The 15,353-nt window shown below is 37.8% G+C and overlaps 1 protein-coding gene across 33 annotated transcripts in view; it reads right to left on the bottom strand.

The window, feature by feature from the left end:
* Positions 1 to 15,353, bottom strand: part of ROBO2 (roundabout guidance receptor 2) — a 931,286-nt gene that overhangs the window by 190,310 nt on the left and 725,623 nt on the right. Inside the window, exon 1 of one of the 33 annotated variants that reach the window (XM_080591501.1) lies at positions 9,190 to 10,650. The exons of the other annotated variants lie outside the window; for them this stretch is intronic. Within the exon in view, the coding sequence (XP_080447627.1) occupies positions 9,190 to 9,196 (7 nt within the window). The 5' untranslated portion in view covers positions 9,197 to 10,650. Of the gene's footprint in view, positions 1 to 9,189; positions 10,651 to 15,353 lie in introns of those variants that run through there. 33 annotated transcript variants of the gene reach the window in all.

The raw sequence follows: 15,353 nt of genomic DNA, 5'->3' as shown, positions 1-15,353 counted from the left end.
TTTGTTTCTGATCTTGGACTCTTCTGGGTCACAGGTTAGACTAAAAAAAGCTTTAAACGTAAATGGTGGGAAAAAATTTAGTTGAAGGGAAATGTAACAATTTTTAAATATAAGATATTGCTTCTGTGGATTTGTTTGCTTGTTTTTTAAATTTTTAAGTTTGAATACTCATACAATTCATTCCTAATGACACTACAGGAAACAAAAGTAGCTGTTGCTAGGAGTGGATAATGCAGAGGGAAGTTATATCAGACAGAACTGGATTTGGAAGACATTTCCTGCATCCTATTGTTAAAAAAGCACCAGCTCTCCCTCCAGAAGAAATGAAAAAGAACATTTAGAGCTTCCCAGAAGAATCTGTGCATTTAAAAAATGATGTACTATCAGAAAAGCTCAAAATATGCTTAAAACTTTGGTATCTGATGTGAAATCACCAATACGAAGAAACTTTCCTTAAAAACAAGTAGATACAATCTTGGGGAAGAATTATGTGTATAAATACTGGTCATATCCTCCTGTAATGCACTCTAGTTTATGTTGTGTTAATCTATGACAAGGAAGGGATTAGGAATGAAACGTTCAAATACTTTGGCGCATCACTTTTCTTCACTTAATTTAGGATTAGACTACTGTTTGACCTTTGAACTCTGCTCTGAGCTAATGACACTGAACAACAGGCCAGCCACAGGTTCTGCTGAATGGTAGTTTTAATCATTTTAGATATAAACTAGTTTGTAAATGTCATGAAACCTGACTTAATTTCTGGCCAATGTCCTCCAAAATATAAACCACAATATGGGCAAGAATGTGCTGCAAAGAGACAAAAGTAGATCTACCACTGAGTAAATCTGTATCCCCACTTCTCTCTCAAAACAAATGGGAGCACTATCACGTAAGAAATTAATGCTCTAAATATAAAGGAAGGTCCTCAATTATTGCAAATAGCTAGCACTACCAAACAATATCTTATTTGGATTTTTTTCTGGCACCTTCAACTACACTGCAGAGAAAAAGTGTATTAAAAAAAAAAAAAAAGATACAGAAGTCATTACCAAGCATTGAAAGAAAAAAAAAAAAACAACCATGTGACAGGTTCTTGATGTACAGGCAGTGACCAGGTGTGTGCTAACAGAGAACAACAAATATTTTTAAAGCATACATTGAAATGACCCCACTAATAGCCTGGTCACTACTGACAACAGTAAAGAACCTTACGTATTGTTTTTGTTAAATGGGTGCTCTGCCTATTACAAATCAAACAAACTAAGAGAAAGGGCTGCAAAACAGCCATGATTTAAAAGGCTTGTCCTTTACAGTGGAAAATCTATGGTCAGTGCAGTAAATACAGCTTTGTGCACAAGACTTAATATATCCAGACCTGAAAAAAATACCAAAGTGATCCAAGAAAGTAAATGACATCTGACTGGCTTGTTTACACATTCTCATTTCCCCAAACCATTTTGGTTCATTTACTACACTTTGTCACTATGAGAGTGTTTGGGAGATTTCAAATGGATTCATTTTGTTCTAACAGATGTCAAAGAAGAGGTACATTGGTTTTAATGTCTATTTTGGGACATATGGGAATAGATTTTTTCCCTGTATAAAAAGTCTGCTGCAGTCATGCAGCAGGATCTGTCTTCGTTCTTTTCCCTGTTTATATCCTCCTAAATTTCCTCAAAATTAACGAGTCACTGTTGTTTACCAGCACAGTGCTGCTCGTGCATTATTTTCTGGAAGCACTTCATTGTTGCAATATCACTCAGATTACAAGAGTGAATCTGCCACAACTTTACAATCATCACAACTCTGTCCCAGAGATTAATTTGTTACCAACAACCACTTCTGTTTCCAACAAACAACAACTAAAACTCACATATGCACATAAACATGTATATGGCTTTCCATACAAAACCACAAAAAGAAAAGCTTCCATTCTACAAATGGAAGCCTTTACTGCAATTAATCCCCAAATTAAAGCTTTTTAAAAGCAAAAACTAAAATAACATATTAGGGCCAAATTCTCAGGTGTATTCATAAATAATATATCCCACTGTTATGGAACCACATTATATTTTGCATACAGCATGTATTCTTAAGAGTTTTTTTGTATTTTTTTTCCCCAAGAAATGTGAAATGCGGTTAAATTTCTAGGCCATAACCTACACTTTTCACAAGATTTAAGAATAAAAGTCATAAAAATAATATGAGCACACACAGTGCATGCAAGAGATAAATTTGGCTTCCCTGTAGGTTATTACTGTCAGCCAGTATATACGACTTCCTCCCTGACAACTCCTTAGTAGAGAAAGCACAAGCCCTGGAAACATGCAGCTTGCCAGGTGTGTGTCACCACCTAACATTTTTTTCTTTTTTTGGCTTTAACACCCACTTTTTTTTTTTCTTTTTATCTCCCTAAGTGATTCCTTAGCACTAAATGGTACTGCAAAGTAGTTAGTGACCTAAGTACAATGTTATTAACATTTGTCAGGGACACACACACACACAAAAATCAATACAATTTTTTCTTTCAATTAGCAAATAATTCAGCGATCTCTTTCTGGTCCTTCAGAAAGAAAGGCTATGGCATCTTTCAAATCCTTCAATTCTATTTTAACACCAAGTTAATTTTACCAACTTGATGAATCATGCCATACCTCCAAGCAAGACAATGCCTTTGGGTTTGGGTAAGATCTGGTAACTCTCTGTTCCACTCAGTCACTCTGTAACTTACGGAGATGCTACACTCTTTGGGTGGCATCCTCCATATAGTTATTCAAAAAGTGCCCTGATTGTGCAGATGTTACCTATTTCGGACTGCAGAATTGGTCAGTCAATAATTGGAGCAGTACCTTCTGCCATGTTCACAGAAGCTGGCTCTTAGTTCTGCTCACTAAAGGCTTCCCGGGACTTCAGCGGCTGCATGCAGGCAGAAAGCAGGACTGGATGCAGGCAACCAGACCAAAGCTGTTTGGCGTGCAGATTTAACAGAAGGCAAGTTCAGTGGGGCTCCTCTGAAGGTGAAGATGAAACTCCCAAATGCTTACCACTGCCACTGACAAGAAGCAGGCATTGTTATGCATAGGATCATTCAGGTCAGAAAAGACCTCTAAGATCATCTGGTCCAACCTTTAACTTAGTACTGAAGTCCACCACTAAACCATGCTACTAAGTTCCAAATCTACACATTTCATGAAGACCTCCAGGGATGCTGACTCAACGACTTCCTTGGGAAGCCTATTCCAATGCCACACAGCCTTTTCAGTAATTAAATTTCTCCTCATATCCAACCTAAACCTTCCCTGGCACAACTTCAGGCCATTTCCCCTTGTCTTATCACTTGGTGCTTGGGAGAAGAGCCCAATTCAACACATTTAGTGTGATTAGGAATTCAACACCCTATAGAAGGGTACAGGACACTTTGTTTCCTTAAACATTTTTTTAATCTAGCTATAAAGGTCTAAATACCATTACAGAGCTGCAGTAGGGAAGAGGAGGGCAGAATGGTAGACTATTCTTTGTAACATTTTCTGAGAATTATGGCACTGACATAAATTGCTACACTACCATTTCATCTTCAGAATTTGTTATGCAACTCATATTTGTACTCTACTCCTAATTTCTTTTATAACAAATTATTCTGTGCCTTTTTATGATCTTGTAGGAAGTCAAGGTTGAATCAAAGCCACTGTGACTGCCAAAGTGCACGTATAAAATTATAGCACTAAGTGTTAACCTTGCTTTGTAGGTTCACTTATACTTTTCAATTAAAAGCTATCTTTAGTATTGAAGCAAAGTACTTTATAGTTTTTCAGTTAAAAGTCACCTTTAGTATTTAGACAAAATGACTTCTACAGCAATTCATACTTGCATTCTCAAAAAACTCTTCTGCCTAAAAATGGCACTGACCTTATTTCATCCAAAGTTTTAAAACAACACACAATAATCGGTAAACGATATTTTACTTCTATTTACTTAGTTCATTTAGTAAATGTGGGAAAAGGTAAAAATCAATATATTAAAAAACCTCCCATCTCTCCAAGGTAATTATATATTGTGCGTGTGTGTGAATGTGTGAATATAGACCTGTGTGTACATGTACAGTTTTAAAGCCAAATTCAATAACTACATGGCATTATTTTTTTTAATCTTCTGAAATGTAGGTTAATGCTATTAAGAAACACCTATATTTCATGTGAAGGCTAAAATTACATATTAACTGTCACAGTTACATTTGCAAAATAAATATTCTTTTCACTGTTTGAAAAATTGCTGAAAATGGAAACAGAAATCACTATGTTCCCGCTTTGTCCAGGACCCTCAGACAAAGAGGATAAACGAGCTTCTTTTTCCTCAGCTTCTACAAAATAAACCTTGAAGTTCTCAGTCATAAACAGGGAAAAGTCTAAAGACCTGTATGCCCCAAAGATTTATGCACATTTAACTATAATCATTGTCAGTAATCCCACTGAAGTCAATAGCAATACTCACGGTGCATAAAGTTACATACACACAGAAGACTTCAGCCTTGAGGCCTGATATTTCAATAGTTAGTTTGCCTGAGTAATACCCTGAGGATTTGGCTCTATAAAAGCTGTCCAATTCCATCACTCGTTTTCAATGACTTCTCTAGAGAATAGTTACCAGTCACAGCTCTATGGGAAGACCACTGACCTACCTCTTTTGTTTTTTTTTTTTTTTTTTTTAATTTTTCCCCCCTTAGTACATTCACTGACATAATTTCAGTTAAATTAACATCTTAAATTACTCTGTGAAACAGCTTACTAACAAGCCTTAACATCCAGAAAGAAGCGGTGCTAGATGATAGGGAAGAAAAACAGTGAAAATGATTAGGCAGGAAAACAAGATATCATGTGTCTAATACAATATGGGATTTTCATTTACAGAGTAATAGGGATGGTATTAAGACTAAATCACCACAGTGTCAGAATGTGAATAGTGATGATAAAAGATTATATGCTTTATACATGACTGATGATGACACATTTAGAAAATATCTGGAAGGGAAAAGACAAAGTGATGTCTCATGCAACTTATGAAACTGCAGCATTTACAACATGTCACCCTCAAATTAGCGTACAACAGGAAAAAAATGACCCCTTCAGTATCAATGCCCCCAGCTCTTCTGTTACAATGGCCTTGACAAGAAACCCATTTATTTTCTTCAGAGAAATTGTTCTGAGGTGGTTGTTCAGCACAATAGAGGCTTGAATCCATAGACCTGGGCTGGATTAGACTACCCTGATAAGATAAAGCAGAGAACAATGTTGCGTGTTTGCCTCACTAACACTCGGGAAAGGTTACGTATCTCCTCCGTGGAGAGGCATTCCTAATTTAATTTGCATTGTAGGGTTTTGAATCCCAGGACTGTGGCAGAAGTTAAAAATTATGCAAAGACTGACAACATTTGCTTAACGCTGTAGTGGGATTCTCTCATAGGAAGGGCAACCTAATTAAAAAAAAATGTACCAAAACAAACATTTTAATACAAGTCACAGTGTATAGGAACTTTCCATGTAGACATAAGCTTAGCTGCCACTTGGTTTCCAGAAAATAAAACCATTTCAATTTTATCTTGGAAAGCATGATTTGGAAAAGATTCACCTATATGTACTGCTATTCTTAAAGAGTTTTCCTTTGAAAAATGAAAAAAGAAAAGAGGTTACAACTTTAAACAAATGAATGTTACATCAAATGTTCATTTTACTCATGACTCAGTAATTAACTTGGAGAGGTAGCTTTTTTTTGAAGGTAACTTCCTGAAAAATATGGCTTAGTTTTTAGATCTATTGATTTATATAAACCCAGAATTTAGAGAACAGAAGTCTAGGAGTAAGCAAGTAAATCTATACTTACACATCTATACAAATGTCTGAATCTTTTACACTGTTGACTATCTCTTTTTAAACTCATTCAAACTAAAGGAGATGTAGGAGTGTCTTTTTGGTATCCAACTTCAAATTATTATTATTATTTAATGATGCTACATTTTTTTTCTAATGAAAGATATAATACAGTCCAGGTCATGCTACACTAGTAGCATGTCTGCCACAGATGCATTTTAACTGGTGCAAAATGAAGTACAAAGTAGAGCTGTTCTCCCTGTCTGGGAATACACCACACCAGACAAATACTTTGCACTGATTGTGTACTGCCTCCATTAAAGCTGCATGGCTTTCTACGTACCAACAGACCTCATTTGAGAGCGAAGGCACCGACAGCCACATAGGATCTTGGCAGCAGGTGAAAAAGCCAGTTTGTGACTCACTCTCTCAAGACACCTTTGCCATATCAAAGCCCTACATCACATGCTGCTGTCTAACCATCAGCTGCTCTGGGAGGTGGATAAAGTTCCTTGGCAGTTCCAGTGGTAAGAACAGCCCATACTGCTGAAACTCTAGAAACAATGTTAATTGGTTGTTAATGATTTACAAGATTTGACTAATTTGTCATTATTAAAGTAAATGGTTCTCAGTCAGCTGTAAATAGTGTAAGGTATTCTTCTTCATTTACATGTAATGAATGTATGGGGATCATGCTTCTGAATGTCTTTTTCTACCCAAACCACTTGACTACGTGAGAACATTCTCTGAGGGTGTGAGTGCAATAGCCCAATAGCCACAGAAATGCCAAAAGAATATTGGTCTTTTTTTTTTTTTTTTGGTAATAAATATCAGTCAATACATTTCATCAAGACAAAACGGGAGCTTGGGAATTTGCTCACCAGCATTTACCCCCACAGTTTCAGCAGAACATGATTTGGCATTAACTGTTCCTATGCTGTTTAAGTTCCAACTTTTAAAAATGTTTAGGTGCATTTGTTTTAACAAATGCTTAGGTGAATTTGGTATTTTGAAGTTGGGTTCTCAAAAACTCTCAGAAACCTTCATTTCAGTACAGGTCTCCAAGCCCTGCAGGAATATCAGTGCCCTGAGGCAGGAGGCTCCATGTGGTATTAGAGCATCACCAGACCGTGTTCATCCCATACTTATCTGCTAGCAACCCTCAGTGCACATTCCCAGTGACAGTTCCTTCTTTATCTTGTGAAAACGTGCTGTGATTCTTGAAAGGCCAAAACTCCATAATAATTGCTTTTATCTCGCAGGAAGAAATACACTTAGTATTTTAAATAAATCTCTGTTATTTTATAAAGGACAGGTCAGATTTCTTCAGTCCTAAAGCAAAAACGATATCCAAAAATGCAATTCCTATTGTGCTATTTAGTCAATTCGTTCTTGCTGTTAGTGGATTCAAACCTGAAAGATACCAAGTCTTCCTGTGAAATGAGTAAAACCATCAACTCCTAAGAAAGGCAGTGATTTTTAGGAGGGTCATCACCTTGCAAGATGAAATTTAGTTAATATCATAGTTCATGACTGCAACAAAATGCAATAGGAAATTACAAATGAAAACTGAAATTTTGACTGTGATGTTTTAAATCAAAATCAACTTAACATTGATGAACACTTTGCAGTAACTTGAAATACTGAACACTTAATGTGCCATAGTTTCATTAATCATTTAACTCAGTATGTATAAATCCAACCCCCTGGGGAGACAGGTTTTGAAATGATCATTTCAGACAGCGTGTACTTCTAATGAATGCATTATTTGGGATACTTCCAACATGGTTAATAAGGTAATGTTCTTAAAAGAGATGAATGGATATTTCTGGTCTACCTTATATGCTCAGACAAATTGTGATAAACACCGTGCATACAAATGGCAAAAAATCATGCCAAAAAAAAATTGAAATTCCCTGTTTATTCCAAAGACAAATAGAGTACATCAATAAAACAAAGAATAGGCACATTGCCTGACTTTGCATAGGCAGTGAACTTCAAAACTGACCACCAGTTCCTTGGCAAAGAAGTGATTTCAGTGTCTTTACCTCCCTCTTTAAAACTTCTGCAGGATTTTAAATGAATGAAAACTGATTTTCCAAATATGAGTAGGCTGAAAGCCACAAATCAGAACTAACAGCTCTTTGAAAACTCAGCTTTTGTTTCCATCCCTATTTCTTTAAGGCAGAGGTAGGATACATTCTAGGAACAGCAACTTTTGCCATAATATGTGTGTTACATTAAGTCGTTTCTAATTCAAATAGATTGTCACTGTTTGTTGCTAGCACCATGCCAGAAAACATTTTCCCTTAAAACTTAAACATTCCCTTTGCATTGTCTTGACAGATTGCATCTGACCATCTTAAAGACCTGAAGTCCCTAACGGTATTCTAATGTTAATAATTCATTTTATAACCAATTTTATTCTTAAAACCAATTGTACTAAATGCTAGCGTACCATATCTTCCATAAGAACTATCTTGTCCCAGAAGACAAAAAAGGGGGAATTGAGATAAAAGGTGCAGATATTGTTTCCCTTACTGCAAAGCCACTGTGAACCAAAACAGCATAATTGCTTTGAAGAGATCCAGTGACTACGCATCTCTAATTCTAAACTGTGCTAGATCTGACTCCTTAGAGGTGAGGGTAAAGTAGCAGTGTGGCAAACTGTTCCTCTGTGATTATATTGGAAGAACATGTATCCTCAACCTTTTATCACCCAGTGTTAGACACTTAGCTACAAAATATGGTAAAACATAAGGAAATCATAGCATTGATGTAAAAACGTGGATTAGAAAGCTCTGGAAGCAATTTTTTTTTGAATGACACCTATTCAGAAGCTCTTTAAACAAGGCTGCAGTGCAGATTAAACATTAATTTTGGGGATTAAGCCCTAAATTATAATACTTGTGTAGAGCAGACATCCCTCTCATCGTAAAAGTTAGATTTCCAAAGCAGAATGAGGAAGGATTTAGAAGGCATGAAAGCTGCAAGGGATTAATCATGTTATAGTAGTGGTCCTCCTTATTTAAAATATAAAGCCCTTGGTCTCAGAGGACATCAAGGACACAAGAAATATATGAATGAATAACACACTGTGGTACAAGACACTTAAGTGTTGTTGTCAAATTAAACCACCACACACCTACTTATTTTTTAAATGTGGAAAACTGAAATGTAATAAAACTACAATCTCTGTGCGTTGCAGAACCAGCAATTACAACCAAGCAAGGGCCTGTAGTTTTTAAGGGATTAAGAATTTCTGAATACTTGAATTTTAAAATGGTCTATTATGTTGGACAAAAACTAACTCTCAGAAGCGTACCTGTCATTTTTCACAAACTCGTAGAGCTGTAAGCAGTTTGCTATTTCAGTTTTGTAAGGCTCCGTGCAGTCAGCAACAGCTGAACAGACACTGAATTGTCCTTAACTCTGTTAAATGAATAGCACCTGAAGCTAATTATAAATTAGAATATATTATTCCTCTCTCACATGATAAAACCTCTTACTGGTAGATTCCTTCTACAAACACCAATCAGGTCTACTTTATGATATGTTCATTTCATTGTCTCCAATAATCTCAGACACCCTGTTCTTTTACTGACCTTTGGTGACCCTTTCTCATTCTTGTGGTCTGTCCTGCACATCTACATTGATCTGTAGACAAAGCATTGTCAGATAGAATCAATACATCATTCCTTCAGCAACAAGACTGGATTTTGCTCAGTTTTCTTTCTTTCTTTCTTCCTTTTTTTTTTCTTTCTTTTAAACAGATCAATAGTGCTAAACTGATGTATTGTAAATTGGGGTGTAATTAGTACCTGTCTGAAGGCCTGTTAACAAGCTGCTAAAATATTATGCAGACATTTTTAGTTAAACAGAAGATTTTGAACTCTCATCATTTGGGAGTAGGTGATAGTTTTAAAGAAATTCAAGGGACAATAGACTCCATAAAAACCATGCCTCCAATAGTTATGTTAAAAGTTTTCACTTTGTACTGATAATGGAAAAATAACACTGGCTAAAGTTAAAGCAGCAAACCTGGATGTCACCAATAAATACGATTAAAATCCTTTTCTTCAATTTAGGTCAAGATGGTCACTTTAAGTAACACCTGATTTTATGCTAAGATTACATATATGGTTAAGGCCATATTACAACTCCTAAGTTTCTGATGACATCACCACCTAGCAATTATCAATCAGATTTCTTTGATATTACCCAGCACAAAATTTTAATTGCAACACACTGATTTTAACTTAAGAAAAATACAGTTAGGATGATCTGCCACTACAGCTACCTATAGTAAAGCAGACTTGCAAAATCTATCAGTATCACTAGATCACAAACAGTAGTAACTGATGAAATAGTATTGTGTGTTTCTAAAGAAAAGGATAACAGAAAAGCAACAAAAATCTGTTTTCTTGCTGGACTATTACTTTTTCAACAATGTTTTTTGAAAGAGCAGAGAATCAGCAGAACCACAAACCATTTGCCACTCATCACGCACAACAGCTCTCAATTGCAAGCACTGTGTCCAAAACCTTTAGGCTTGTTGTAGGTTGACAGACATTGTATTGCAGCACTTTTATTTAAAAACTTTCTCTTAGTTCAATGAGACTGACTTCTCTTTGAGTACCAGCACCATTCTCTGCTTTTTCTTCTCTCTCACCCCAGCTCATCTACCCTTTTGTACTTCCCCTTCTTGTTTGGCCAAAGTTATCTTGCTGGCTGCTAGCCTGGTGTCCTCCTCGTATGCTTACCCAGCAGCATCCTTGAAACATCACCTGAAACCTCTCATTTCCTTACCAATGACTGTTACTCCTCCCTGGTGTTCTTGTCCAGGTTCCGTCTCATAAGCCCGTGGCCTAGCTTTCCAGAAACTACTAGTTGGAGGAGCCCAGATTGAGAAATGTTACAGAGAGAGGCTGGGCTCAGCATCTCCAAAGAAACACTCACTCAAACCCACCACGTTCAGCCCCCTGAAGAAGAAACACACCCCATTGCTGCTCCCTGCTGAAATCTTCATGAACAAACTTGGTTATATTCTCATCTAGCATAAGTGCACTGCTGACCCAGGAGATGTCTTAAATGCATTGTCTTTGTCCTTTCCTACCACCCATCATTATGAACTCATCTTTGAGTATCACATTAATTCGGGTCGCAAGCCCACAATGTTTACTCAAGACTAGGAAAGACTGCATAAGACGCATAGGGAATATGGCAAAATGCTAATCCATGAGTCCTGTAATTACAGCAGACTCTGCTCACACTGGAAAACATAACTCTAATAATTGTTGAGGAAGGAAGGAAGAAAAACTAAGCTTCATGTTATTAAAAAGAAGTGGCTGCTCGAGTCTGAAGACAACCTGAATAAAGAGGATAAAAGTCCTGGGGAAAAGAAAAAAAAAATCATACGTAGAACAGCAATTCCTCTACCCCCTTTTTTAATAAAACATTATGAAGAGAAGAGCTCAAAAAAAAAAAAGTTGCCTCTTTCTGTTCTTTCCATCAGTTGAAGGGTATATGTAAGGGAGAACGGGAGATAACCGTGCACAATTTGTTGATCTAGACTCAATAAACAAATTGGGAGTGAACATCACACTTCCTGAGTTCTCCTACCAGCTCCGAGGGACACCAGCCGTGTGCTGAGGCTGTAGATTGTGCAAGCAAGGCTACCCGATTCCTGGCTCCCAAGTAACAGATGTCTGAATGTGAACAGTCAGCAGTGGCACGGCAGTAGGTCCTGCTGTGCCGCGTGCTGCTCTGGAGAGCATATACTGCTGTCAGGCAGATGGCGAGGGCCAGCAGCCCCACGAGCAGCAGAGATGCACATCGTTGTCCCTCCGCAGGGCCCTGGGCATGCAACGAGGCCTGCACCTGGGCACAGGCAGCACTCAGCTCCACATCAGAGGCACCAGGACTGCATTCGTCCCGAGAGGCAGGTGACTAGTCCAAGGAGCAAGCCAATCGCTCTTTCCAAAACTATACAGACTTCAAAATTCAAGTGAACTTCTTCAAATGTGCACCCTTGCTTCGTTGTTACAAACCATTCTTGCTCAACTCTCCTTACGCCCACTCACTGAGAGACCTCAGAGTCCTCACTTTTGGGGTGGGAGAGTGCCTCAGCCCCATTGCTTTGGAAGGAGTTGCAGGAGCTTTGTGTTCAGCTGTTCTCTGAGAGATTTTCTGAAGGACAAGAGCACATGGACTTGCTGTACTTTCATGTAATTTTGTGTGTGCAAGCTCCAGGAGGAGATTGGGAAAATAAGACAATGAGGAGAATAAGAAAAAGATCAGCGGAACTGCTGAAAACATATTTCAGTTGAGAACATTGTTCCAATAAAGAATCTGAAAAGTATCCTGCCAAGGCTATTCCACTCTGTAACCTTTATACATTTCAATGTGCTTGTGTCTCAAAAAATTATTATTATTATTTTTAATCACCTTTACACAATGATTAAAATAAGTTTTTAACAAATACTATTTCTCACAGCATTAGCCACAAAATTATACATTTCTCAGTTATCTTCCCCTCTTCTTTTGGTTGCAGACAGTCTATGCACTGCAGCAACAGACAGGCTGCCTTTTATCATGCAGTGTTATGCTTTGAAAGTTCCATGCATCAGTGGAAATGACCCCACTGTTTTTATTTCTAATCTTTTGGATGGGGGAAGAGAGAGAGAGGAGAGAGAAAGACAACTTAAAAACTGTACACATCTGTGCATGAAAAATTGTAGCTGGACCTCGACAGATAAACTGTTTTTTATTTTGTATCTCTGTCCAGAAGCACTCTTATCTCTTTGTACAATATTCTGACAAAAATTTTCCTTTCCTTCTAATGACTTTCTGTCAACGTTTACAAAATATGACCTTAGGCTTTCATTTTTACTTCAATTTAGATTTGTAAATAATATACATGAAATAAGTTTCTTAAACATGCCACATGTGAAATACTATTGGTTTCATTCAATCCTACTTAGGTATTACTTTTCATGTTGCCAAAGAACTTGAAAAGACACAGAACTAGACGCCTTTGGGAAGTGGTTCATCTCTAATTCGCCCCTGTGAGAATGACAATGTATGTAGGTACGCATACCCATGCGTACATGTGATGCCCTAGCTTTCAAGAAAAGACGGGCAGCACAGAACAGCGATTCTTCCATTTCATTCTAAATCCCCAAAGTATGACTCTAACTACAAATGTAAGAATGTTTATTTCTCATATAATCCAATCTTTTCTCCTCCTCTCTCTGCGTCTAGTCAACATTCAGCTTAACTTGTCAATATCCAGGACTAAAACATAAGCTCCAAAGCTTCTAGCTACAGAGAAAGAAAATCGGAACTGCATATGCTACTTTATGCATAACACATATGCACTTCTACAGCAGAGTTCTCCTTTGAAGCATTATCAACTCTAATCCAGTCAAATGCATCATATATTTTTAGCAAAATACAAAGCCCAAACCCCATCAGCTCCTGCTGTTCCCCAACACTGATGGCTTCCTTTACTTCTACCTGTCACTGCTCCCTCGGCAGGGGCTGGGCCGTGCCCTGGGGCAGCTCCAGCCCACCCCTCCCTCAACCCGTACAGCTGCACTGCCCGAGCCACTAGCGTGTGCTTTCACCTCTCCTCTCTCTTTGGAGTTGTTTTCTCCTCCATATTTAATGCCTTTCAGTGCAGAATGCTCAGGTGCAGTTGTGACACAGAGCTGCCCAGAGAGTCATGAGGCAGTTTTGACCAGCCACAGGCAGTAAAATGAAGAACAAAATAATCCACTTTGCCTTACAGATTATTTGAGGACAGATTCGGCATCTTCTCAGTTCTCAACAGGGAGGAGCATGTACTCGATGTCCTTGGATCAATAAAGGACAGGGGTAATTGAGCATATGTATGCATGCAATTTTATCCAGTCCTCCTTTTCTTATGTTTATTCCCATGGGAATGACCTCTAATATTAACAAACTCTGAAAATATTCAAGCCAGTTAAAGAAAGTATAAAATGAAATAATAAAAAAGAAAAGAAGACAAGAAATGTTTCCTTCTTAAACCTTTCTTTCTTTTTGTTTCTTTATATTTTAGTCTTTCTTACAAAAAGAACATTGTAAAGATCTTCTAAAGTTATGATACTAGTCAGTGGAAATGTGCAAAATAATAATTTCTGAGAAATATAAGACATAAACAGCACTAAGAATAGTTTAAGAAACTCATACTTTTTTAGTATTTTAAAAACTAAAGCAGTTAAGTATACTAAAATGTTCTTCTATCTGCCCAAGCGTAAACTCTAATCACCAACAAACACATAAAACTGGGAATTCATATGCTTAGGTTCATTAAATAAAAAAGCAAAACTATTTCTTTTTCCTATTAGAGCTATGATTTTTTTGCAGTGCAGATGTATGTGGGGGGAAGAATTTCATGTTATGTGTTAAAGCTGAAAACTCAAACAGATAGAAGCCGGCTGATTGATTCGGGTGAAATGAGTCAACAGAATGCCAGATGCTGAGGCTGCAAGTGTGACAGTTAGGGAGCAAGTGTTTTATGGATCCAAAAGCCTGCTGGGCTTTTTTGTCTGCTCGTCCTTTTTCCAGTAGTCACCATCCAGCTTTTATCTGCAGGAAACGTCCACAGTTTCAGCCATCGGTAGCTGCTTTCCCTCACATGCAGCCAATTGTCAACAAGCAACATTTCTTCCCTCTGGGAGGATGCTACATGCAACACATCTCATGAGTGCCAGCAATGGGGCTTTATTAATCAGCCTGTAGGAGGTGCTGGAAGGAGGTACAGACAGACCAGAGAACCAGGAGAACAGCAGATGCCCGAGCTGAAGATTTAGAGTAATCCACAATCTCCTCTCCAGAAAGTGATCTGAGATTTGGGTTAATGCATTGGCTAAAGTCCAAATATCTTTGCATTATTTCCAGACCTAGACTTCACATAAGGATTCTAACAACTTTACTCAGATCTGTGCCACAATTCCAGAAGTGTTTTCTCCCTAAAAGGAAATCCTGACATTTGGAAGAGGCTCTCCTGGTCCAGATGTGACCTCAAAGAGATACTCCAAGGTTACTATTAAGAAAATGAATCACGATGATTTGATTTGCTGCTAAAAATGATCAGCTCTTTTCTTACTAAAAAGGATGTAACTACAGGTGTTGCAAAAAATGAACCTTTCTGTAATACGTCTGAGACACACCGGTTGAAATAATAACCAGTTTTAGTGTTTGTCCATGGTGACCGGCACTGTGCAGGACAGGTGGGATTTGAGTAGGCCCCATCACTTTCATGTATGTGTGTACCTGACACTGCTCCACACACCCGCTGGGCCTGGCCCAGCAACCTGCACCGACCTGCGGCACTGTTGGTAATAGAAGATGAAATATACAATATTGCTTAATATGTGTTACATTTGCGATGTACTGTTCCGGGGCTGCGCTTGGAAGATACAAAATATATGTGCAAGGACAGCATGAGAGAATGCACCGATT

The sequence above is a fragment of the Anser brachyrhynchus genome (assembly GCF_964034855.1).
Source record: "Anser brachyrhynchus genome assembly, chromosome: 1".
Classification (NCBI taxonomy): Eukaryota; Metazoa; Chordata; class Aves; order Anseriformes; family Anatidae; genus Anser; species Anser brachyrhynchus.
The sequence above is the reverse complement of the archived record's forward strand: the minus strand, read 5'-3'. Positions and strand labels throughout refer to the sequence as shown.